This window comes from Metopolophium dirhodum, chromosome 3, assembly GCF_019925205.1.
Source record: "Metopolophium dirhodum isolate CAU chromosome 3, ASM1992520v1, whole genome shotgun sequence".
NCBI classification, from domain to species: domain Eukaryota; kingdom Metazoa; phylum Arthropoda; class Insecta; order Hemiptera; family Aphididae; genus Metopolophium; species Metopolophium dirhodum.
Genome location: NC_083562.1, coordinates 2,465,621 through 2,491,923, shown reverse-complemented (window position 1 = coordinate 2,491,923; position 26,303 = coordinate 2,465,621). Strand labels below are relative to the sequence as shown.

Genomic DNA, 26,303 nt, shown 5'->3' with positions numbered 1-26,303 from the left:
GTCTGATTGAATAAGAGTCCAATGGCTGGTGAAATAACATGGCTATATTTTTATTTTAATTTTGAGGAAATATAATTGTGTAAGAACTAAGCACTAGAAAACTGTTGTCAAGATATTAATTATTAATATCTATAGTTTTTAGTTCAAATATAATATAGACGCAGCCACTAAAAAAATTCTAAAAACAAAACGATCACTATAAGCTCTTAAATTTATCCTTGATCTCAAAAAACATTTCTTCTGTCCATTTAAAAATCAAAATTAAGTAGGTATTATAATATAAATGTTATATTTAAACATTTAGACAATTTAGTTTTCTGTGTAAATTGATTTCCATATTAAAATAATATAAACGTGGACAGTAGCATAGCCAGGATTATGAAATGGTGGTGGTGGGTTAAGTATAAATTAAACCAAGTTTTTTTACAGTTTTCTCAGTTTTTACATTAAATTAAAACCTACATTTAGTCCAAATATCCATATCCAAAGTAGGTACCTGTTTCCAGGTAGGTACTTAGAACCTTAGGATTTATCAAAGGCGTTTTAGCTGAACTTGAGTTAGCTGCTCGCCTGCTCCTTTATAAAGGCACTATACTGCGCAGTGTGCATTCATCGGGCAAATCTTGAGTATGGTTCAGTCATTTGGGATCCTCATATCGCAAGTAACTCGACCCTGCTTGAGCAAGTACAACGGACATTTTTATACTTTACTAGTCGAACTTTAAAAATTGATTGTCCACCACATTAGTAATCTTTAGTAAGTTCTTAAGCAACCTTGTATGGAATCGTTGGCTGATCGAAGACATACTGCTAACTTGAATTTTCTACCAAAACTTGTAACTAGACATATTATAGATTCCCGATTTACTCTCTAAAATAACCTTTAAGGTACCTCCTCGTCCAACGCGTAATTCTGTTCCATTTTATACTCGCTAATGATCGAAATGATCGCATATGATCGAAATGCACCAACGCAACGCAACCCTTCCGAACACGATATTCTCCTAATTATTTATATGTACCTTGGTACTTACATTTATGTATATTTTGTTAAACTTTCATAATGTTGTATATATTTTACAAATACTGTCACCATTAATTATTGCACCATGTTAAATTGGACCTCGTAATTAAAATAAATAAATAAAACATTACCGATTTGAATGGTGTTTTTAATTTTTATTAAAACACGCAAATAAATAATATATCCAAATGATAATTTTTAACATTTTTACTTTTTAAAGGTTTTTCACGTATATAGTTATACAATATAATTGAATAATTATTTACACAAATATTAATTAGCCTCATAAATGTCAAATATTTACTTATAATTGGTTCATATACATAGTGTACCTATGTAGGCTATAATGTCCTAGTAGTTACTTGCTAGTAGTATAAAATAGGTACAATTCGTCGACAAACAATATTAATTATTATATTACATTGAGATTAATTTGAAACTGACTGAAATTTGACAATTATGTGACATAATTATGTCACATGTTGGATTTTTGCACAATCCCATTTTAGTAGCTACCATGTAAAACAACTATAATAAGAAATAACTCGAAACTCTGGAAAAAAATAAATACAAATTGGCAATGGCCGACGGTAATATTAAAAACCGCGGAAGACGCTGCTGTATAGCGTAGGTTTCATTGAGTCAGTTACTGATTGAGTAGGAGTTTGAAAAAATTACAACTTAAAATGTGAAATGTCTATAAAAAAAAGTCGTGTCTGTAAAATATTTTCTTTATTTTTAGAATCCTGTAAGAACAACAGCTGAAAACCTTTAATTAAATTACCAAGCTTCTTAATAAACAAATTTTATCATCGTAAATCAAAAATGTCTAATGTCTGACACTCTGATTATTTATTTTTTAAATATACAAAAAAAACCATATTACACTTCGTCAAAAACTGATATTGCGTAGAATATATTCCCGGTTTCTCGCAATTTTTATTTAGTTCATCCCGAATATTTAAAAAAAGTATTGTTGAATTTTCACTTTCCTTTTTCTGCAATAAGTATTGGAGCTTGAATCATTTTTGCTACTGCTCCATAAGGGTTTGACTTACAAAAAAAATACTCATACGTCATTGTAAAACCGTCTTATAGGTATATATACATTCAATAGATCAACCTTATACAACTTTCAGATAATAACTTTAAACTTTGTTATATCACAAATCATAATATTATGCGTAGGTACCTTTATAATGATAACAATGATAAATAAAAATAATATTTTACAATAATGTATATACAAGTACAAAGTTCGTCCGCGTATAAGCACGAATATTTTTAATAATTACAGTAGGCATAGTAGGTATAACATAATATTATCCTACATATACACGATACACCGGCGAGGAGGGTAGTGCGTGACTTTTTTTTTCAGATTTCGTAATCGTAAAATAGTTAAAATGTTTTGTGATGATTGTTTCCAAGTATACTGAAAAACGTATATAACACAATAAAAATATTGCCGTCACTACAATTATTATTAATACGTCGATGTCATTTCCGCGGTAATCTCGTATTATAACAATTAGCGGGAGAGGTTTGCAGTTTGGAGAGCAAAAAATGTCAACAAAATAATAAATAGGTTTAGATCGATTGCACGCCCGCTGCAGATTTAATGCAACAAATAACGGCAGATTTCTTACGGGCGGTCGACACCTTACACTATGTATACACATATGGTCGCACGGCAGATTTCGAGGAGGGGTGGCGGCCACCCACACCTGCACGCCTCTACACGGGTGGTATCAACGAGTAGGGCGCGTAGGGAATGTCGTGGTGTTGGGGCGGCAGAGCGTAGGGCGCGGACGCGGGCGACTGGGCAGCGTCGGCGCCTCCGCCGGGAGACGGGGTCGACTGCAGCAGTTCGGTCATGAACCCGATGTACGTGATGGCCAGCCTGAGCGTTTCGATCCGGGACAGCCGCTTTTCGTACGCGAACGTGGGCACTTTGCGCCGGAGCTTGTCGAACGCCTCGTTCAGGTTGTACATGCGCCTGCGCTCGCGTATGTTGGCCGCACGCCGTTGCGCCAGCGTGGCCACGCGCCGCCGGATTTTCTTCGACGACGCCATTGATGACGACTTTTGCGAACTACTGCCGCCGCTCCTGAAACAATAATAATATAATATAATATACCCGACTCGATTAAACAACAACAAAATGGCCGCTGCCGTGCAGAAATGTAATATTATTCTTCAATCTACATAAAGACAATGTTTGTATCTACCCTTATTTAGCTGTATACCGTATAACTGTATAAATCTTAATATATAAAAGTAATAATTTATTTTTTCAAATAATCAAAAAGAAACATTGTAATATGAATTTTTACTATTGACCTCCTCCCCCAACCCCCCCCCCCACCAAAAAAAAAAGAACGAAATAAATTTCACTTTCCTACCAAAAAAGATGTTGACGTTGAATATCGAAGCATTTTTATTGCTCCAACAGAAATAAAAATACTGAATTTAAAATCAATACATTAACGCTATGTCCTAAGTGAAAACGGCAAACAACAAACAGCTTGATTTTTGCCGCGTTTGGAACAGCATGGTCAGAATATAATTCGCCTGCACTCTCCGCGTTGGCCGTGTTCACGTAGGGCATAGTGTCATAGTTCCGTTCAAAATCTAAAACGTTTAATTCGTTCATTTTGGTTTTCACAATTAATCTGGCCAGTGGATATTCAATGGTTATTCGATTATGATTGATTCATCTTTTTTATCCTAACATAACGACCATAACGTTATAATTACCTAGCCCTTGACCGTTCAATAGTTCTTGACCAATGTTACTTTTAACTTTAAATGTAACTTAGACCTTAGTTATACATAACTGTAACTTGTATTTAGTTACTCAACATAAAAGTATCAAGTAACTTGGAACTTCTAACCAGTTACAATAAATTGAGTAACTTGCCCAACCCCAAAAATAGTATAACACAACAAAAAACCTTAATTTACCACACTCTTCTTGGCAGCGTAAATAAATGCCCATATTTAAGAACCTACGACGCTTCAATTGATTAAGTAACATTGCAAACGATGTTTCAATTTATAATATAAGTAAGATTTGTCAGTACCTATTGCCAGGTAATAAAATTGTCCCATAAAGCACTCGGCATTGCTGTGCTGGAGGAAAAGTTGTTTTGGACGAAATCGCTAAGTCTCCAAAACCATTAAAAAGTCCTCGGCGGTATTAATCATAACGAGGGCCCGGATTTCAATGTAAAGTGCATATTTTTTTGGTTGATCATACACAATGCTTTCTAAGTACATAATTCGTTTCATGTAACGAGGGTTTGAAAGATACAAATTTTATTTTGCATTTTTTTGCATTTTTTTGCATATTTCGAAGTTTTTTCATTTTTAGAGCATTTTTAGCATTATTGGGTTAATTTGTTGGTTTTTAATGCATATTTGTTCAATATAGATATAAAATTTGGCCTATTCAAAATATTATCTAAAGATAAATTATTTTCTTGATATTTAAGAAGGTTTATCGGGTTTTTCCATACACATTGTCAAATTTTTTTCGATTCAGTATTTTTTTTCAATGCATTACTCAAAATTTAGTCAGTACAATATAGGCTTACTTAGAATGTTAATTTTACATACATTTTAATATATATTTTGGTATGTTTAGCATGAATAATATTTCCCCAAAAACGGCCAAAACATATGCGTGTCAGCATCATAGCAGTCAATATTTCAAATGTTCAATTTTTTTAATAAAATAATAAATTAATAAATAACAATTATATCTCATTTATAAATTAAAATGTCTATAAAAAATAATATATGGCATTTTTAAGGTCATTTTTGTGGTAAAATGTATTTTTTAAGGGCATTTTTGGCTATTTTTTAGAGCATATTTATATGGTTTTAAGTGCATTTAAATCCGGACCCTAATCATAACCTTTCAGTTTTTCTTTACAATATACGGAAATGTAATTTATATATTTATACTATTCAAATGACGACATTTGATGGCTTGATGCAACGAAGATAATACATGGACACCTTAACTACACCCAGAATCAAAGGTCAGCTATATCGTGCAGTTGGCTCCACATTACTAACTACCAAGCACTAATGAAGAAAACTAAATATCTTTAAAAAAATGAAATCATAAAAGAATGTACTTATAAACACAATCACAATGATAACTTTTACAATTTGCAACTCCTTGATTCTGGACATATTTTTCATGTAAACCCAAAAACAACTATTAATCTGAATGTTATTGGATTTATCATGTTGTGGCCTCTACCTAAGCATTCTTTATTCTTCTTATGCATATTTTTTAATATCTTGTTTAATTTGGTTTTTTCTTGTTCTGTCTGCAGTAGTGTACCTTGAACGACGCTTTTTTTTTATTTATAAAAGAAGTATTTAAATCATAATTTTGTAAAATATTGACATCGAAATTACAGGCAAATACCTACAAGTTAAAATGACCAATTTAGACGCGACATTTTAAATGGTACCTAACGTATTTGTACCAAATTTTACGCAGACTATTATAATCATTAACTTCAAATAAAAATGAAAACATTTTACTTGCAGCAACCAATTTTCAATAACCAGTCATTTGACGTAAGTACCCCTTTTAGAAGTTAAAAAGTTGTTACCTTTAGATTGGTACCTATAGTAAGTTATTATTATATTTGGGCCGTATTTTTACTTTATTTCGTTATTAAACTTATTTACTTATACTTAAATATACTGCAACTAATTTTTCGTCAATTTTAAATTTCAATCAATTCGTATTAGGTACCTACCTACTATTTTAAAACCAAAAATAAAGTAACTGCTCCTATAAACTTGATTTTATTATTAAAAATAGAATTATTATATAAAATAACAATGGTAAATGGTAAATTTATTTTAATAGGTATATTACTATATACAAGTGTGACGTGTGTATTCCATTCAATTATAATTTCCCTATCTATACAATATCGTATCGACCCATTCTTTCCTCTTAAGTGTAATTACAATCAATTGATTATAGTAGGTACCTAAAATTTATGAATTTTGGTAAGTTTATACAAACTATATACAATATATACCATTTATTGATTAATAATTAATTTTTAATCATTATGATTTATCATTCAATCAAATGTATATGGTATCAGAATGATAAATTATAATACCTACCAATATGGCAATACCTAATGACTGATGTACCTATTCTTTTCAATATTGCTTATAAAGTTATAAATAATATTATTTAATTATTTATTCTTTATAAGTTTATAACCTATATACCTACTTTTAAGTGTTTAATACATAAATCTATATGCCAATATTAAAATAAAGTGAACTCTGATGATTTATATTTTGTATTTATTTGTATAATATATAATATAATTATTGTACCTACCTACTTGCCATTTATAATCATCTCTTTGCTTAAACCAGACCAACACTGTTAAATAATAGTCTTATTTCTATGACTAACATGGCGAGGGTTCCAATTGGTTCTTTTAAAAAAACTGCTGCAGCTAATTTTTTTGGATTAATCGACATAATGGTAGGTTTTTCAAGAGCGATTAATCACAAGGTATCACAAACTATTTTGATTCATTTGCGTTAAAAGCGATGTATCATATAACAAACACAAAACACAAAACGCTAAACGCTCTTAAGACATCTCAGAAGAGTCACTACAATTTTCAGCCACATACTTAATAATTTTTTCTTAGAACTCCTGACATCTTTCTTAGGTAAGTATCTGAATAATAGAAAATTAAGCGATCGAAAAAGGCAGCTACTATCTCTATTGAATACTGATAGGTATAACATTTTTGGTCTCACTGACGTTAATCTCTTCTATCGATATGTTTTTCACTTTGTCGAAGAATATAGTAACTCTAATTACACAATTAAAATTGACATCACTCGACATTAGTTAGTCAGGACAACTCCTTTCAAATATACATATTTAATTAAATTATATAACAGTACTTAAGTAGGTATTTAATCAATGCCTAAAGATAGGTTCCATACCAGGTTATACTGCAGATAGTCGTGTTACTGTGTTAGAGTACCTATTACTTATTACTTATTAGACACTATTAGGTAGGTACCTATATTATAGTATGCTGCGCGCCTCTGCACAACTTATTAACTATGCAGTATAGAGTAAAATTATTACTCAATACTTCATAGCTATTACTCATTAGTTATTCATTGTTGATGTTGTTATTTTTATGGTATTATGCCTTTTATACACAAGTTATAAATGTTATAATTATGCTAGTTTGAGCATTATACACGTGTCGAATTTAATTTTAATATGTTGTATTCCTAATCCTAAAGGCTATAAATCATATTCAAGTTGTTACAACATAAAAATATATGCATTTTACATAAAAATTAACATGAATTGATTTTTGAATCAATACTGACTGTGATGAAAGTCAAATGTCAATTATTAAAGGGACATTATATATTTTAAGAAATAATCACTATTACTAATTTATTTACTGTACATCAGTAGAGAATAAAGACAGATTTTTTAAGCATTTAAAAAAGTTCAAAAAAATATATTGATATAGTTATTATAAAATAATTTAAAATTAACATGCAATCACAATGACCAGATGTATTATGCATGAAAAACGATCGATAGACAACTAAGAACAATAGGCAATGTCAATGATAACTTATAATTAGTGAGTGTTGAATCTGAGTGCTGTATACAAATATAAAAAATAATATTATTGTAGGTAGTTGGTTTCTTGATTTTTCTTTTTATTATTAAAATAGAAAAATGTACAATCTATAGACTATTTTCATATATAGCGAAATATATATGTACAATAAGCAAATCACAGAATATGTGATGAACACGGTGCTTTTTTCTATTGGACCGTAGTGGCGTATTCTATTCCTCTAAGTTCTTACAGTATTATAGTTTTATTAAAAAATTTAATTCTAATACGATTTATTCAGTAAACAACTTGTTTATTTAATAAAGTAGTTACGATAAATTGTTATCAAAATCCAAAATGAAATAATAATAATAATACTAATTAGTAATTTCTTAACAATAAAAAAATAACTCATTAACGTTATAGTGTTAATAATTGGAATTCTACATTTAATAATCTAACCATTGATATAGTGGTTAATAAAACTATAGAAATATGAAATGAATCATCTTATACAGTTAAATTAAATAAGGATACTTTTCAAAAACATTTAAACTAAAACTAAGTAAGTAAGTGAGTAACGCTCATTAGGTGTCTAGAGAGTCACTGTAATGTATGTGTTAAATTTAAATTCAATAATCACCGTATGTATACGAAAAACGATTTTGAGTGAGACAGTCTGTCAGCCTATAATATTATGAATACATTTTATGATATTATTGTGATTAAAGTAATTTATTTTACCATTATAGGCATTAAATTAATTTTTGCCGAAAAATGTAATTTAAAAATGTCATTGTGTGTACAGTATACAATTTAATAATGTACTTTAAAAATCTCAAGTACCCACGAAAATATTTTTTAGTTATAACAAAATAATTAAAATCATTATTCTTGATTTAATATGTAATTTTTTTTTAATTTGAACTAAAAATACTTATAATTAATTCAAAACGAGACAAAATATTTTGAAAATGTTATCATGTATAGAAAATGATCAAATGAACATTTGATGACAATTTTAAGTACCTACCTATACGATTATTAGTTTTTGAATAACATCAAAATAAGAAAATCGTTGTATGAAAATTTGTTAATTTACAGGTGAATATCCAACTTCTTACGCTCGTAAAAAATTTATTTGACTTTCCAGTAAACTTTTGTTTTTTTTTTGAATGTAAGAAAATTAAAGGAAATGTTGTATAAAAGTTTTAAATTTTAGGAATAATCTGAAATAAAAAATTGTTTATAAATTTTTAAATAGAAATAATTTGACTATTTTTGTAATTTTGAAGTTTGTCAACATTTTAACTTAAGAGTTCAGACGCTCATTAAAAAATATTGTGAATTTACGCTCAACTTTTTTTTTTAGTTTCATCCAACAAAATCTTAGGAGAAACGTTGTATTACATTTTAAAGTTTTTTGACCGATCAAAAAATTATTTTGAGTTAGAAATGTATAAAAATTATCTATTTAGGTATATCAAAGATTTGAAAATGTAATACAAAAGTTAGTTGTTCTATTTAACTAATCCTACATTTAACAAAAAAAAGTAACTAGACAGTCAAATAAATTGAGCTTTAACACATTGGATATTTTACCTGTAAATTAACAAATCCTCTTAGAACTATTTTCTTATTTTGTTGTAATTCAAAAACTATTCACCATAGGTACTTAAAATGTTCACTAAATGGTTGTTTTATCATTTTTTAGACATGAACATTTTCATAATACTTAAGCTCGTTTTAAGCTATTTATAGACATATTCAATTTTCCGTTTTTTTTTCTATAAATCTCAATTTGGTATAGGTATCTTAATTCTCAATATTAAATTATTTCATTATTAAGGCGTTATTAATCGTTACTATAATAATAATAGAAAAGCTTTCTACCCCTATAACCGTCGAAGCATATGATTGATAAAAAGGAAATAATAATAATGATTTATTATTTTATTGAGTGCCGTATAACCATTAACCAATCAATATAATAAAAAATGTTATAGCGTCTTTTACAAAAGCTAAAAGCTTATGCCGAAATTCAAAGATCAGAGTACAATTTATTTATGTTATAGGTATTTTAGTATTCACAGTGGTTGATTATTATACATCAATAGTATACGCGTAAAACAATTTTATACAAATACAATATATAAAACATACAGCAATATACGTTACACATAGTATAGGGTATTATTGTTTATTGAATATTATTAGTATGTATAGGTACTGGTAATTAGTATTATAGCATATACAGGTGCTGAAGCATAATATAGGTCTGTAATAACATGTTCTCAGTAATAGCGTAATAGGTACGAACTAGCTAGTGTAGAAATTTACGTACTTTATACAGTCTATAGAAATTGTACAGATATTGAGATATTATGGTATATGCACGTAGTACGTGCATTTTTTCATCAAGTACCTAACCTATTCAATTAGGTACTTAAATACCTGCCTTTGCTGCTTACCTATATATTTTAACTTTTTAAATTTGTATTATAATTGTATAGAAATATCAAATGATTGCATATTTGCATACTATATTAGTATATTACTATTATATATCATAATTTATAATATAGGTAGTAATAAGTAATAACTATAATATATATATTATAGATTTATAGATTATACAAGTAGGTACAATGTATTATATACTACCTCTTTTGAACGTATACGGTTCTATTCTTATCTCACTTATGTTGTATTTACTCATATAGTCATAACTCATAAGTATGGTCATATCTTATATTATATAATCATATAGATACTCGGGTTTTTCTATTGTTTAATTTGTTTAATTCATAATAATTCGTTAATTCCAAATATTAAGTATGATTCATAGTTAAAATATTAAAAAAAACAATTACTGATAAAAACAAATTTAACAATTTAATAAAAATGAATTCAAAACTTTGGACCATGAAGTGGTGTCAATGCCCAATGGATGTATCTTCAAACGCATGTAAACCAAGACATAAGACATAACCCAAATATAGATACAACTTTCTCACATACTTTTACAGTTTTACATGATGTCATGATGTATTATTAGGTAGTAAGATTGTAAATATTTAATAAACAAGTATATAAAACACACATTTATAAGTTTGATTTAGTTTTAGCTGCACTCATCAACCTCTCTTTAAAAATTGTCTCATTAAAATAAGAAATAAATAATAACAAGTACCTACATGTTTACATTTTTTCTAATGTCTAATTTTCTAAAATCTGTCCCGCTTTGTTTTATTATTTTGCTAGTTATTTTAATATAAGGTACCTCGTAGCTCGTAGCTACTGCTTTTATAATATTAAAAAAATATAATGTTGTATCAACCTTAGTCCAAAACAATGTTAAAACAAACTGCTATGAAAAAAGTATATGATCAAAATCTAAAATAACCAAGTAGTACCTATAACATTGAGTATACCAGCTATATATATTGTTTATATTATTATGCTCAATCGTATCTAGTCTATAATTTCGATTTTTGAGCTTTTGTAATCACATATTATACGTATTACAGTAAAAATTCCATACAATTAACTTCCGTTTAAAAACATTTTTATGAAACATTTTTGAGAACCAAAACAAATTAGAACCAAATTGATTGTATTATATAAATTTATATTTAAAGGATTTCTCTAAATTACTATATTTTTTTTGTCCTTACGATTTCTTAATATGGAAGTTTCACTTTACAGGCTGTAACAGAAATACCTGACAAATCAAATAACTTTTGTTATAATCAATATTTAAACATTTATTTTTTTTTTAATAATTTATAGACGCTTATGTTACAAATACCTACTGTAAACCATTTTTTTTATACTGAAAATTAAAATTAAAAAATTATATTACATTTTTGTGGAGAAATTAAAAGTAACTTATTTTTAAATCTAATTTTTAGACACATTTTTGTGGTAAAAACGTTTATTTAAGTCAAGTAGCTTATTTTTTACAATTTTTTAAAAATCAAAATTTTTTGGATTAAACTATATTGAAATGTAATAACTCTTTTAAAATATTCTTTTTTGGAATTTCCTGATATTAGTATATTTCTACAATTATATACTATCAATATAATGTTCATAATTTTTGTCATACGTTTAACTATATATAGTATCAATGTTTTTATCAGATATTTCTGTTAAAACCTCAAAAAAAAAAACGACATAGCTAAATGGGAGGGGAAAATTAGAAAATCCCACACCTTCTCAAAACTTTTTACTAAGGTAATAAAAAGCCAATGGGGGGATCTGACCCCCACGTCGTCCCTTATCTACGCCACTGCCTGACCCTGTATATATGAAAATAATATAATTTTATAATCGATCAATTGTTACCATGCAGTCTATAATATTTTACCGAGCATGAAATAAAATTTATGAAATATATACAAAAATAATGATATTATGATAATATGATTATGTCTCTTGAGTCTTGAATCTTGATTGATGAACAATGGTTGTATAGGTTGTAGCCAGTTATGGGCAGTACCTCGCCGCCCCTAAATCCCTAAAAGAATTGTCATCCGCGGATATGGTACCCTCTCATCCCTCTTCTAAATACGTACCTGGGTGCCTAATAGTTTACTAACAAATGTGTAGAAAAAAACTATAGAAAAAATATAAGTAGGTACTCAGTACAGCAGTTCTATAAGTTTTCCATGCAATGATATATAGGACGTATTTCAGATAGGGTCATGGGTAGGTTCTCTAGTTTTTTTCAATCTGTATTGAATAATTATACCAATCATATACTTATGCATTACCTGTAAGGACATACTTGCAGTAGAATAGTAGATCACTATATTTCATCATACAGCTAACAGTCTAACACGGAAACACGATATAATATAGGTAGGTACATTATACGATATCCGAAAATTGTATATTATAGTTAAGTATATAGAATAATAAATAATATAAATATTACCTGGGAACAGCATTTTGATTTATACTCTGTTGCTGAGCGTGGTTATGCGGGTTTGGCCACATTTGAGATACTGTAGTCGAGTGTTGGTGAATATGGTGATGGTGTAAGTGGTGATGGTGATGATAGAGGTGAGCATCCGGCCAACATTCATCGTAACTTTGACTATCCTGTTAACGTGTAATGTATTTAGTATTATTCTAATAATGAATTGTTTAATAAATTATAATATTATAAAATATAAATGTATAACTAATGCAGCTAGACCAGCTTTTGAGCTATATAGTATTACAACACCTACGTATTTTATAAGCCGGGTAATTGTTATTACTATATTATTACTTATAGACATTATGCAATTTAGGACTTAATGCTTATCCAATAAGGATTAAAAAGTGCGAAAATAAGCACAAATATAAGAACATAGGTAACAGGTATCATTTAAAAAAGTTTTCAAAACTTATTGAGATTAAAAAAAGGATAAGTTGTTAATATAATATAATATGAGAAGAGCTGAATTCGAGGTGCTTGCCTTAAGTCAGCATATATGATGAAATCTCATAACTAGCAGCGGTCCTTGTTAAAATTGTATACAAAGCAATTTAACTGGAAAAGTTATAAAAATATTTTTTTCACATTAACAACTATTAATTATTCTAGATATTTGTTAAAAACTGTCTACTTACTGTATTCGTCAAACTCGAATCCCAAGTGGGTGTATGACCCGTAGTTGCGAATCCGTTGCTCATCGTTGTGCAGTGCTTCAGAATGTGAGAGCAAGTACAGCGAGTTTACCGGGGGCGTATTTCCCTTTTTGTAAAAGCTTGATATTGGTCCATCATATCAGCCAATGGTGATGCAAGCAGGTGTTGGTCCGTTTCAACCCTCCTGCTGTCTTGAAATATTATTTTGTAGTTCTGTAAAAATCATAAAAATATCCAACTAAATTCATTACTTGAACTGTTGATAATCAAAAATAAAAAAAAAATAAGAACTATGTTACGTTTTTAGTGTATTTTAGTAGCGGTACCTAGGTATACTGTACCTATAAAATATAAATACGGAAGTCTTTTGCAATTTTGAAAAATATATTTTTATAATACCTATACATTACCTACACATATCTTTTGTTTGATATTTATAAAGATAAAATAATAAAGATCCATTGGAAAAATCGTAATTTTTTACCACCGTCCGCAGCTTCAATGGAAATATATTTAAAATTAAAAAAAAAACATTTGGTATAGGTATCGACAGTTTCTATATGATTTTACTGTATATATATCTATAAATATTTAAACATACTTAAATTACCTTTATAAATTAATCATATTAATTAAATGTATACTATTAATTAAATGTATACATTTAATTAATATTAAAAACACGAGAATTCACTCTGCTGTATAGTAGATTTCGAGTGTATATATTGTCATTGAGTAGGTCACTGTAATGGATGTATTATACATTTGAATGCTGCTACGATAAGTCATTGCATAACATTAAAATTAGTCTAAATATTTTGAAAATACCATTGTGTTTAAAAAACAATTATCAGAACTTCAAGTGTCTACATCTACAAAAGAATTATGCAAGAATTTTATTTTTATGGTACAAGACCAATACTTTTGAAGAACCATGTATTAAATTGTCAAGCCCTACCTAACTATTAAAATTGAAAATTAAATACATTTTATACGGTAAAATACTTAATGGAATTTTGGTGATTTTAACGAATTTTGTCAATATTTGAACTTCAAAAACGCTTATAAAAAATGATGTGCTTTCGTATATTTGATATAATCCAATAATTTATAGTTAAAACTTGTAAGGAATCTTGTTTTAAATTGTCATGCTTTTTTCCAACACTAAGAAAAAAACTAAAATATTAATTATTACACGATATAAGAAATTTATATTTTATAAAAATGAATGGTAGGTTAAATCAATATTGCATACAAAAATAAAAATGTTCGTCATTCAAAAAAGTAAAAACACTTTTTTTTATTTTTATTTAAAGCCTCTAGTATAAACTATGATATCTTGACAATTACATAATAAAAACAAAACAATACAAAATTAGGGTTAACATCATATTAAATTCTTATATACTATATAATGAAGCCAGCCTCCAGTATAAAAGCGATTATCTTTTCAATAGCTATTTCAGATTTGGTGTTTAAGATGGAGTAAAGATTGAGAGGAATATTTAGAGATATAAGATTGTTAAATAGAATTAGTCTTTTAAGCCGGAGGGCAGGATAGTTAAATAAAATATGAGGAAGGTCACAGATACACTTATTTGTATGAAGTGTACAAAACGGCGAGTCGTTTAGTCCATGTTTGAAAGAGTGACTAGGTAATAAGGAATGTCCTATACGTAAACGATTAAATTGAACTATATGTGATATTTGTAAATTTAGGTTGTTAAACCAGGTTTTTTTTTGATATCAGGTGTTGTATGTCTATATCTCGAAGCGAACTCAGCCGGTAAGTTATGCCAATAGGAAGACCATAGACTAAATAGGTAGCGTTTTAAAAATGGAATAAAGTCAGATTGTGGTAGATGTGTAAGAGAGGGACGAATTTGACGGGAGATGGATTAAGCCAAATTATCGGCAATCTCGTTACAACGTATACCACTGTGACTGGGAATCCAAAGGAAGTGAATAATGTAGTTTGATTGATTGAGGTTGAAAACAAGAGATTTAATACGAAGAACAAGAGGGGAGAGGTGAGAGTTATTGAAAGAAGTAAAAACACTTAAAAATTATAACAATAAAAAAATGGTAAAAATATAATTTTTTTTAAACTGTTATTTTATAACGAATTCAGAGACTATATAACAAAAATGTTTTTACATAATTCCTAAAACATTAACAAGAATTTAAAACTTTGATATATTGATGCTTTACGCTGTTATAATTATATACTTTGTAGTTATACCTACATACCGTATACATTATATATATATATATATATATATATATATATTAGTGGATTACCTATATAGGTACCTATAATAAATAATATGATTCACAGACTCGGAGCTGAGCCTAATAATTAAAAAGTTTACAAAAAAAAGTGCTGTGAAACATTGTACATTTGTACCTACCTATAAGCACGTTAGATTCTATAAGTTTTTTGAAAGTTATATGATTTGTATACATCTGAATATTTTGGACATACCTACATAATGAACAATGAATTATTAAGGTATAGACGTTGAACATTTCTGGACTACAAAAACAATGAAACTTATCGATATATTTTGGCAAAAAATGTAATTTCATTTATTACGACAGCAGTAGATATTAGGATGATTTATGACGTATATGAGTTATATAATATACAAATCCTTCTTTGAACTCTGTATATATAGAAATATAATATATATATATTATATACATATATATATATATATTTATGTATGAAATAATAATATATTAAGCGCTAGAAAATTATTTAATTTGTTACGGCATCAGTCGTGTGTCGAAACGCATGTCAAATTTAATAAATATTTTGCTAAATGAGGGTATTCGCGCTAAGCCTCCCTACATATTTTGATTTGTTCAATAACACTGTCGCCCTCCGTTTAACCGCGTGTTATGATATACGATTAGCATTACACCCTTAGTTGACTCCAGTAGCATCTGCTGTATCCTTTTCATACAATGTTTCTAGATCAAGTGTACAGTATCCCCCTCATATGTTTTTTATGGAATAATGGATAATATTATACACATAAAAATGATTGAAACTGCAGGACTACTAATTCTCATTGAGTTTCAAAATATTTTAGAATATTAATGATACAAATTAAAAGTCATAATATAAAGTCGTACCTATATAATTAGATACCTATATAATATAACTTAGATACGTACGAGTATTATTTTGTTTATATTGTATGTTAAACATATTTCATTTAGGTACCTAACTTCTGGGTGATCCCGTAAACGTTTTAAATTCTAAAACAAAATCGAATCAAAACTACATATTCCAGTATTAATATTAATATTTTAATATTTATGCATATAAATAATGTTAGCCGTTCACTTGTTTGTTACCATAGCTAAATGATTTCTATACAGCAGTATCACAGAATAGATATAATATGGCAGCATCACGCTTGAAGTTATTAATTCCCCTCTTGCCAATATACACGGTCTATTGTTATTTGTTATATTGTGTTGCCTTTATTAATTTTATTAAAATAATGCAATGCACCGTGATCTCAATACTTAATATTTAGTTGAGCGTAAATAACGATATTGTTATATGCCCATGCAAGTATAATAAATATTTATGATGAGTGACGACGACGATGACTACATTTTATGCCCCTACAATGATATTTTAATAGTAGGTATAACCTTTAATATAGTATATTTTCTTTAATATATTATTTTTATTTAGTATTACAATATAAAATAGCACATATACTTAAAGCATAGAGTAATATACTAGTAGACTACTTAACTGAGTAAATATGTCAAAATATAATAGGAAAGAATATAAATAAAAGTATAATACTTAACAGTTAATACCTATATATTATATACCCTATTTGACATATATATTGTAATTGTACTATAATTACTTATTGGTTTTTTTAAACATTTAAACAATTTGTATTTAATTCATTTTGACCAAAATAACTGATTAAAATAATTATAAATTTACAATTATATCAGGTACCCATTTAAATAGTAATTGGTGCTTTTTTTAAAAAAAAATATTAAATTTATTAATTGATAATAATTATTGTGCATCAATCACATAACTTATTACAAAAATAGATAGATTTCAATAGATTCGTTTTAAATTCTGAGCGGAGCGATGAATGTATCCGTTTCCGTATATTAACTGTATAATTATCACTGACTATATTGCTGTTAAAATATAAATGCGTAGCTTTATAGTTTGTTGAAAATGTAATTTTGTTTATAATTTTTGTTCAATATTTAGATTACCTATCAGTTTTAATGTTTTTGGTACCTATTATGTTTCTACTATATTATCTACTGATATAATCTATAATTTTGTTTTTTGCGTGATTTTTTAAATTGCAAATTTAACAGTTTAAACTTCAACTTGAAAGTACCTTTGATGCGTAAGCACGTGATAGCTGATAGGTAAATATTATGATTTTACAATCTCGTATTTGTAAACATTACATGGACCCGTGGCTATTTACTTTCAAATGCGTTGTTAAATAAATGACAGGTGTTATGCGTAAATAATAATCACGTGCAAAATATTCATAATAGTTATTACCACATGATACATGGACTCGTGGTACAAAAATGAGTTAACGCATGCCAATTAATAATTAAACAGAAATACTGAATTAGATATTAGTATACTTCATTAATAATGGATTATAATCATTAAAAGAAATTAAGCCACCTTGATGTTTATAGTTTACTGCGTAGTGCGTTGATAAAGTTTACATTATATAGAAAAACAAAATATACATATTGTAACAACTAACGAGGTTATCAACTTAACATTACTTTTTTTAGTGTACCTCAGTAGGAGAGCGATAAATAAACATATGAGAAACGTTATTGATGTTCTGTTATCGGTTTTATATTTTAATATGATAAAGATTGGATGATAATTTATTCGTGGATCACATAAGCCTGCCTACTATAGCTGTTTCGTTAGGCATGAAGATTATACGTATATTTGTAAAAAATGTATATATCTTATTATGTCACATGTTTACACTAATGTAATAATAGTAATATACTAATATATTATAATATGTAACCAATGGCAACTATTTAAATTAACAAAAAAATATTCTTTTATTGTGAGCTGAAAACAACTTTATATGTGTGACAAGTATGAGCTACTATTTAGCTACTACGCATAGGGGTTGAAAAAAATACCCTCAGAGTCTAAGGTAATCTATTACTATAATTTTTATTGAGAGGGGTCCAGTAGTTTTAACTTCAAAATCCATTTTTAGCTGCGTTTAACTAGTCACCAGACTTTGCCAATGAAAAAATGAAAATATATAAAATATACTACATTATCATATTGGTGTATTTTTATTTTAGTGTACTTCGGTTCACGGTTAAGTAAGCATCGGTGTACCTCGCTTTGTGAACTATAGTTCGACTAAGATGAACGATATTCGCATTTGGGCTGTGGCAGATTGGATATAGAGATTGTATAAATCGAAAATGATCCAAACTACTCTCTAAAATTTCCTGATATCATTAAGAACAATTTATAATTTTCACAAAATTGTTCAAGTAGTTTTTGAGAATATCAGCTCCAAACATACATACATTCAACTTTCATATACTTTGTTTTAAGATATCATTTATTTAATCAGGGCCATAAAGAGACAATTTGATGCACGCTTTTACCTCAACTGCCCGAGTAACCAATAATACTAATTTAATATTACTATTAAAATACTATATAATTCGTTAAAATATTTTGAAAATTTAACAATGTACAGAAAATGATAAAATAAACATTTGGAGAAACATTTTAAGTAGGTAGGTAGGTACTTATCAACAGTTACAATACAATCAGAAAATCGTTAATTTACGATTGTATAATATAATATATTATTATATCCGCAACGTCATAAAAATTTCTTCAAACGCTCATAAATTTTTTTTTTCCGGTAAACTTATTTTTTGTTAAAGACAAAAAATATATGAGGAAAACTTGTATTAAATCTCGAAAAATTAGATGAAAAAATACATTTTCTTATATAAATTTATAAATGAAAAATAATTTGCAAATTTCTGTTATTTTAATTTTTTACTAATTTTGTCAAAATATTATTAAAATTGAATATAAAAAGTAGGTCAGCGCATTTCAGGCCTCGGACAGGATAGTGTAATTTTATTTTACTGTATTCGATTTGAATGAAATGATTGCATTCGATAAAAAACGATTCTGAGCGGACGAGGGAATCTTTTTTATTTAATTTTATTCGTTTCTATGGTGATAAACAAAGCGTTTTAAGAACAGTTTAAGAACGATTTATATAAATAGGTAGTTTATATAATTATAATTATAATTTATAATTAGGAAATATCATAAAAATTAAAAAAAAAATATATAAAAGAAAAGAAAAAGCTCATAAGTCGCTCAAATATTTTGAAAATTTTACCATGTCTAGGTAAGGCTAATATAGGTAAACAACCCAAATTTCAAGTTTCTACGAATGTTTTTAACCAAATTACAATAAAAAAAATCCCAAAATTAAAATGTCTAAAAATAGCTCAGAAATGGCTAAAATTTTCAGAACTTTAAACCGTAAGGAAGAAAATTCAAAATAAAACAAAAAATATCTCTTGTCATTTTTAATTTGAAGCAATATTTCTGGTAGAAAACGTCGTCCGTAATTATTTAATATTAAAACATCGTGAAATAGTACGTTTTTTTCTCCTTTAACTGCTTTTATTTCGAGTAGCGTTTCGAAAATCGAAAAATGACCTCTTTAAAGTACCAGGTCAAGAACATTACCTTTCAGAAAAGATGCTATACTTGATACTTTTGAGCAAGTTTTGAGGGAGAAAAAGTGTTTACAGAATAAAAAAGAAATAAACATCATTGTAAAACCATTACATTCCTCGCTCCGCTCAGAATCTAAAAGATGGTCAAATGAGTGTCGCTCTGTTGTATATTAGGTTACAAAAGGGTCACTATAATAGATCAGGTTAAATTTGAATTCAATGCTATAATATCATTGTATAAGAAAAACGATTCTGAGCGAAAACGGTCAGTCAGCCTATGATATTACCAAGTATATTTGATGATATTATTGTAAATAAAGTAATTTATATATATAACCTATTTACGTGGAGCCTTGTTTTCAATTTTTAATCCTTAGCTATAAAAGTTGAACATTTTATACATTTTTAACTACAAAATAATTATTAAATTTGAAACTTTATAAATGTTGTCAAAATTTGAACTTTAAATGCTTATAAAAAAATATTGTGCCTATGTATTTTTGATATTCTTCAACTGCTATTGTAAAAATATATCAGGAGCCTTGCATTAAATTTTCACGCTTTTCTACCCAACAAATAAAATTTTATTGATATTTATAGAAAAAAAAACTAAAAAAATTGAGAAATGACAATGTCCGTAAACAGCTCAAAAAGAGTCAAATTATTTTCAAAATTTTGTGGTGTATAGAAAATGCTAATATCAACATTCAGTGAAATTTTCAAGTATCTACAGTCATTCGTTTTTTAATTACAATAAAATAAGAAAATTGTTACATGAGAAATCGAGTAAATATCAAATGTTGTAAAAATATAAATTTCAGACGCTCATAAAAATTTAATTTAAGTTTCTTCTAGACATTTTTTTTTTGATAAAGGTAGACAAACTTATGAGTAATCTTATATTACATTTTCAAATCTTAGATTTAAAAAGAAAAATTTTTATGAATTCTCAACTCAAAATAATTTGCTATTTTTCGTGATTTTTCCGTATTTTGTCAAAATTTGAACTTTAAATGCTTATAAATAAAAACTGTGACTAAGGATTTTTAATTTTTTTCATCTGCCTCTGAAACAATAACCTAGGAACCTTCCATTAAATTTTCAAGCTTTTTTACTCAACAGATAAAATTTTATTGATATTTATAGAAAAAAAAATTTAAAAAAATGGATATTGACAATGTTCGTAAACAGCTCAAAATAAGTCAAAATGTTTGGAAAATGTTATGATGTATAGGAAATGCAATTATAAACATTCAGTCAAAATTTCATGTCCCTACAATAATTTATTTTAGAGTTACACCAAAAACCAAAATCTATTTTCTCGAAAACAGATTTTGCGTAAAAATTCCCGTTTTTCCTTAATTTTTCTTTTGTTTTTCACGTCGCTTTTGAAAACTACTAGGAAACCAAAGTACCAACTAGATTCACTTTCCTATCATAAAAGTTACTGTTGAAGAAAATCCAAGCACTTTTACTGTCTTAAAAAGTGATGTCAGACACAAAAAAAAAATTTAAAAAAATATACCTCGTACCTATAGGTTAGGTTATACCTATTTGTTTATAACTTTTGCATAAAAAATCAATATTACTATAGAAAATACGAAACCCTATATGTTATCGAAAATTGTTAATATCTACTTTGCAGAATAAATATTTCATTATAGAAATGAAAAAACCTAATGATGGTAGGTCAAGGCCTAGTTATTAGATTGTACTGATCATACTATACTGCACTTAATATTAAATTATGCGCACGCCTGTGTTAACAGAATATCATGCACATGGCATGCCATGAAATGGTGCAATTCCTTTTTAAATTATATACATAATACATAATTTCTAGTTTAATAAAAGGATAGAATAATAAACATAAACATCACAAAGAACGTTTGTTACATCCATCACAATAGTTTTATCATTCAAGTACTAATAATTGAAACTATGGAAATGCGCAATAGATAATATGTAATTAATATAGGTATAACAAGTTATAATCTATACTATTTCCTTTTGAAATAACAGACATTATTTTATAATCTGAGCGAAGCGATGAATGTATTGATTTTACATGGATGTGTTTGTTATTTTTTTGTGTTTCTGTTTACACAATATACAGAAGAACATTTATTAACACTAAACCAATAAACCAGTTTGTGACAATATCGATTTTGGTTTTTTGGTATAACTCAAAAATAAATATCAGACGATGCTTGAATTTTTCATTTATTAGTTATTCAATTAACACAAACTTTATTTTATCGAATAATGAATTTTATGTAAAAATATCAGTTATTCCATTTTTATACGAAACCTAACCTAACCGAACAGAGAATCAAATTAATGTATTGATTTTTGTATTGGTTTATTTTTGTGTCTATTCACAAAAAATGAAAATAAGTTGAAAAAATACTTAATCTTCAACTTTCAGGGTGGTTTCTGATAGCAAATTGCGGTTCTAATATTGGCCCTTTTAAGAGGTGAAAATTCCCAGTATTTTTCAAAATAATCAGGAAAAACTAAAATTAATTAAAGAAAAACAGGAAATGCTTACGCAAAACCGAATAAATAGCATTACAAATATATCATAAAATATCGTATTTAGTGATATAGACGACAGTCTTCGTCCAGAATCATTTTTCGTGATATAATATCATTGAATTCAAATTTAACAGATACCCATTACAGTGATCATGACGATACCTGGTAATGTACAGCAGAGTAATACTCACTTAAAGTAAGCGCAAAGAGCGGGGTGCAAGAGGGTGCACTTGCACCCCCTGGTTTTTCAAAAGAATAAAACAATTTTTAAAAAAATTAGTGATATTGGAAATATTTTATTTTACATAATAATCAACGCGAACTATAGGTACTTATTTTTTAAATAATAACTGACGCGTATAGGTTTTTTTCCAAATCCTTGATTGCACATTTTTAATGATTTTAGTATCCTCTTCTTAATACACTCATCATACATTATCCGTACAGTCGGTCATCAGTCATCTCCTATACTTGCTCTGTTTCTGTTTCTTAACTCGTCACTCGCCTTAAAGTAGGTACTAAATGAAGGTTCAATACTCCTGGTTGTTGTTAGGTCAGTTGCTCTGACCTTGATTGCGTCGGCCACAGTTGTACAAAAATCTTTTGAGAGTCCGCTCAAATCAAAGTATTCAATAAAATCTATAATGGTTTTATATCGTTTTTCAACATTTCATACCATAATATCAATATGTAACTTCAGTTACAAAATTTTATGACAAAATGTTTCCATCTAATTTTACAATATTTCATTTGGTATGCAAATAGCAAATAACTGTTCTTAACTCAAGTTTTTCGTAGCATATAATATAGTGATGAAGATCCAGTACCGTATCGAGGATTTTTTCAAGAGGGGGGGATATAAAGATTTTAATAGACATATTCACTATAGCCGTATAGCCGTATGTATAGGTATACACAAATATTCATACATATTGTATACATGTTGTACTGAGTACAAAATTTGGTCTCCAGAGTCCGAGGGGTGGGGCGTATGACCCCTCATATCGCCCCATAAATACGCCACTGTGAGATCCATTAGAGATTGATTGTGAGTTTTAGTAAAACGATCTTTTGTAACAAAGATATGCCTGGATCTAGATATTATACGCAAGTTCTATAGGAATTTCTTTAGCTTTTGCAAACATTACGGTAAATACAGTCGATGAACATGAATTGTTTCTATACAACTGCAGAATATCAAATAGTTTGATGATTTACCCGTCTTTTTTTTATCATTAATGTATTTTACAATTACAAAATAATTTATGTAGTATGATATGTTTGAATGGGTCATTTACGTGCAGATTAATTTTAGATAGACAATACTGCAATATATTTATCAAAGATGTAGTAATGTAGTATTGTCAAGAACATTTTATTTTGAATAATTGATTAAACAAATTAATATATCTTATGTATCTCATAGTTATAGAAAAATTTTAAGTTATAGGTTTATCACATACCAGATACCATTGTATTATATACCAATAGACTTGTGTAAAGTATTAAAAACTCTTAAAAGTTAATTCACAGCTAATTGCAAAAACTCAATTCTTGAAAATGTACAGAATATTTAATTAGAAAAACTTTAAACTCACCAAATGATTTAGGTAGGTTTAGTGGTTTACCGTAGAGGCGTGGGGCCGATCAGAAGGGATTTAAAATCCATTAAATTAAGTTTTATAAACTTTACAATAAAAGTTCAAGACTGCAGTACCTAAGTTTAAAATAATATCAACATGAAAATATGGTTTATATATAGATTATAATCTATTGATAGTGTAACCGAACATTATACTGTAGTGGAAATTAAATTTTTTTTACGTCTAAAGGCTTTTTACATTTTAAAATTAGTGAAATTTTAATTTATCGTTTTTAATTCTTATAATTTCTTATTCATTGGTACTGTATGAGTAAATATTACCCTAAATATTAATAGTACTGAATATATACATAAGCTATAGTAGAGTGGTAGGTAGTATTAAACCATTACCTATTAAGTTTCAAGTAAATCAACTATATAATAACTATTGTACATTTATAATAATATTCATAAAATATAGTTCGCTGCAGACTGTAATAAATAATAGCTGGTAATACTAATAATTACATATCATATATAACTTTGTATTACGGCAGCAATGGGATACACGCATGAATCATCAACTTATTCGTAATAATTTTTATCGAATAAAGGTAATTAGAATTAATTTATGATAGAAATCCCGATTGTGATTTGTATTATACCATAATTCAAACGCGATAATGTTTCGTAATTATTTGATAAATATAACTGCTCATTAAAATGTAATGGAAATATCCTGGAATGCAAATGATATTGTTTATCGATATAAAAAGACTAATGAGTATGGGTAGGCACTAAATATATATGTACCGACTCGCACAAAATCGAATTACCGTGTATAGTTTTTGATTTATCTATCTCATTATATCTACGGGCTCATTATTTTCATTATTATTTGAAGAATCCCAATAAACATTTGTATCATATTGTGATTTGAAAATCGGCATAAATGCATAATACATCATAATATAAACATACAAACGAATTATATTGAAATAATTTTCACGACATATCATCCAGAATAATATTTGTATTTTATACGCCTAAAGGCTATAATACTTAAATATATACATATACACACAGTGGCGGCTCGAAGGAGGTATATTTGAATCATGTGATTCATAGAAATATTGATGGGTGGGTGGGTGGGTGTCCTGTGGTTGGGAAAGTTAGTTTGAAGACGTTTTAAAAGTTGGTAATTCAATTAGAAATATAATGTTCAGCTCTATATGGACTACACGTGTATCAGCGTAAGTCTTACAGTAACAGCCAACATTAGGTTAAGCGGTTAATCCCGGTACCCGGATGTGTAAGGAATGGAATATAATTAATATATTGATATGTAATACAAGTACAATTATTATATGGTTCAGGGGTGATACAGGGTTATATAATATTTACTGTGTATACCAATTAAATACCTATAACTGGCAGGCATAACTTATCCGCTAAAAAACTACGAATTCACCTTTTGGAGAGCAGTGAAAAATTTTTTAGGGTGGTTGGTGTAAAAATATTAAATGTGAGTCGAGAAAAAAAAAGTTCAAGCCGCCACTGTATATACATATTGTAAGGACACTTGGTTAGACGAACATATGATATTTAATATACATATTATAATTATAACAGTTAAAAGGTACTACGTACGGTCGTATTTAATGCCATGGTTAATATTATTGACCAAGCATAGGAAATACGGTAACAGTAGGGTAAATTATTAATTTAATAATGACCTAATGTATATATTTGTGGTAGGTATCTAAATATTTTTAAATTATCGTCAATTTAATACATTAATTGTAACAGGTAAACGGAAATACGTTTTGAATCGAATCCACTGCGGCATTGACAAGCGTCTGACCTTTGATGTGTGCCGTATAATATTTATTATTATTAAATATTTAAATATATTAATTATTATAATTTACTTGATTTTAAATGACGTGTCCCGTACCTAGACGTTGCTACTAAAGTCTCGTCGTTCCTCATAATGGTGTACAACCACGACTGAAACTAAATACGTTGGTTTTTTTCTGTAATTTTTTAGTTAATTGTG

At 27.8% G+C, this 26,303-nt stretch overlaps 1 protein-coding gene across 1 annotated transcript; it reads right to left on the bottom strand.

Moving 5' to 3' along the window:
- Positions 1 to 1,162: 1,162 nt before the first annotated feature.
- Positions 1,163 to 26,303, bottom strand: LOC132940210 (protein Fer3-like). The gene is made up of 4 exons (XM_061007684.1): positions 26,176 to 26,303; positions 13,318 to 13,548; positions 12,635 to 12,801; positions 1,163 to 3,134 (listed from the first exon to the last, which is right to left on the bottom strand). The coding sequence occupies exons 2-4, from the start codon at positions 13,378 to 13,380 to the stop codon at positions 2,762 to 2,764; spliced, it is 603 nt and encodes a 200-aa protein (XP_060863667.1). The 5' UTR covers positions 13,381 to 13,548; positions 26,176 to 26,303; the 3' UTR covers positions 1,163 to 2,761.

What these genes read in the sequence shown, in the direction of transcription:
- LOC132940210 (XM_061007684.1), bottom strand. Translation starts at nt 13,380, where the DNA reads ATGAGCAACGGATTCGCAACTACGGGTCATACACCCACTTGGGATTCG. An exon ending in ATTCGAGTTTGACGAATACA is followed by an intron (nt 12,802 to 13,317) that starts GTAAGTAGACAG and finishes ACACGTTAACAG; the next exon opens with GATAGTCAAAGTTACGATGA. An exon ending in AATCAAAATGCTGTTCCCAG is followed by an intron (nt 3,135 to 12,634) that starts GTAATATTTATA and finishes TTATTGTTTCAG; the next exon opens with GAGCGGCGGCAGTAGTTCGC.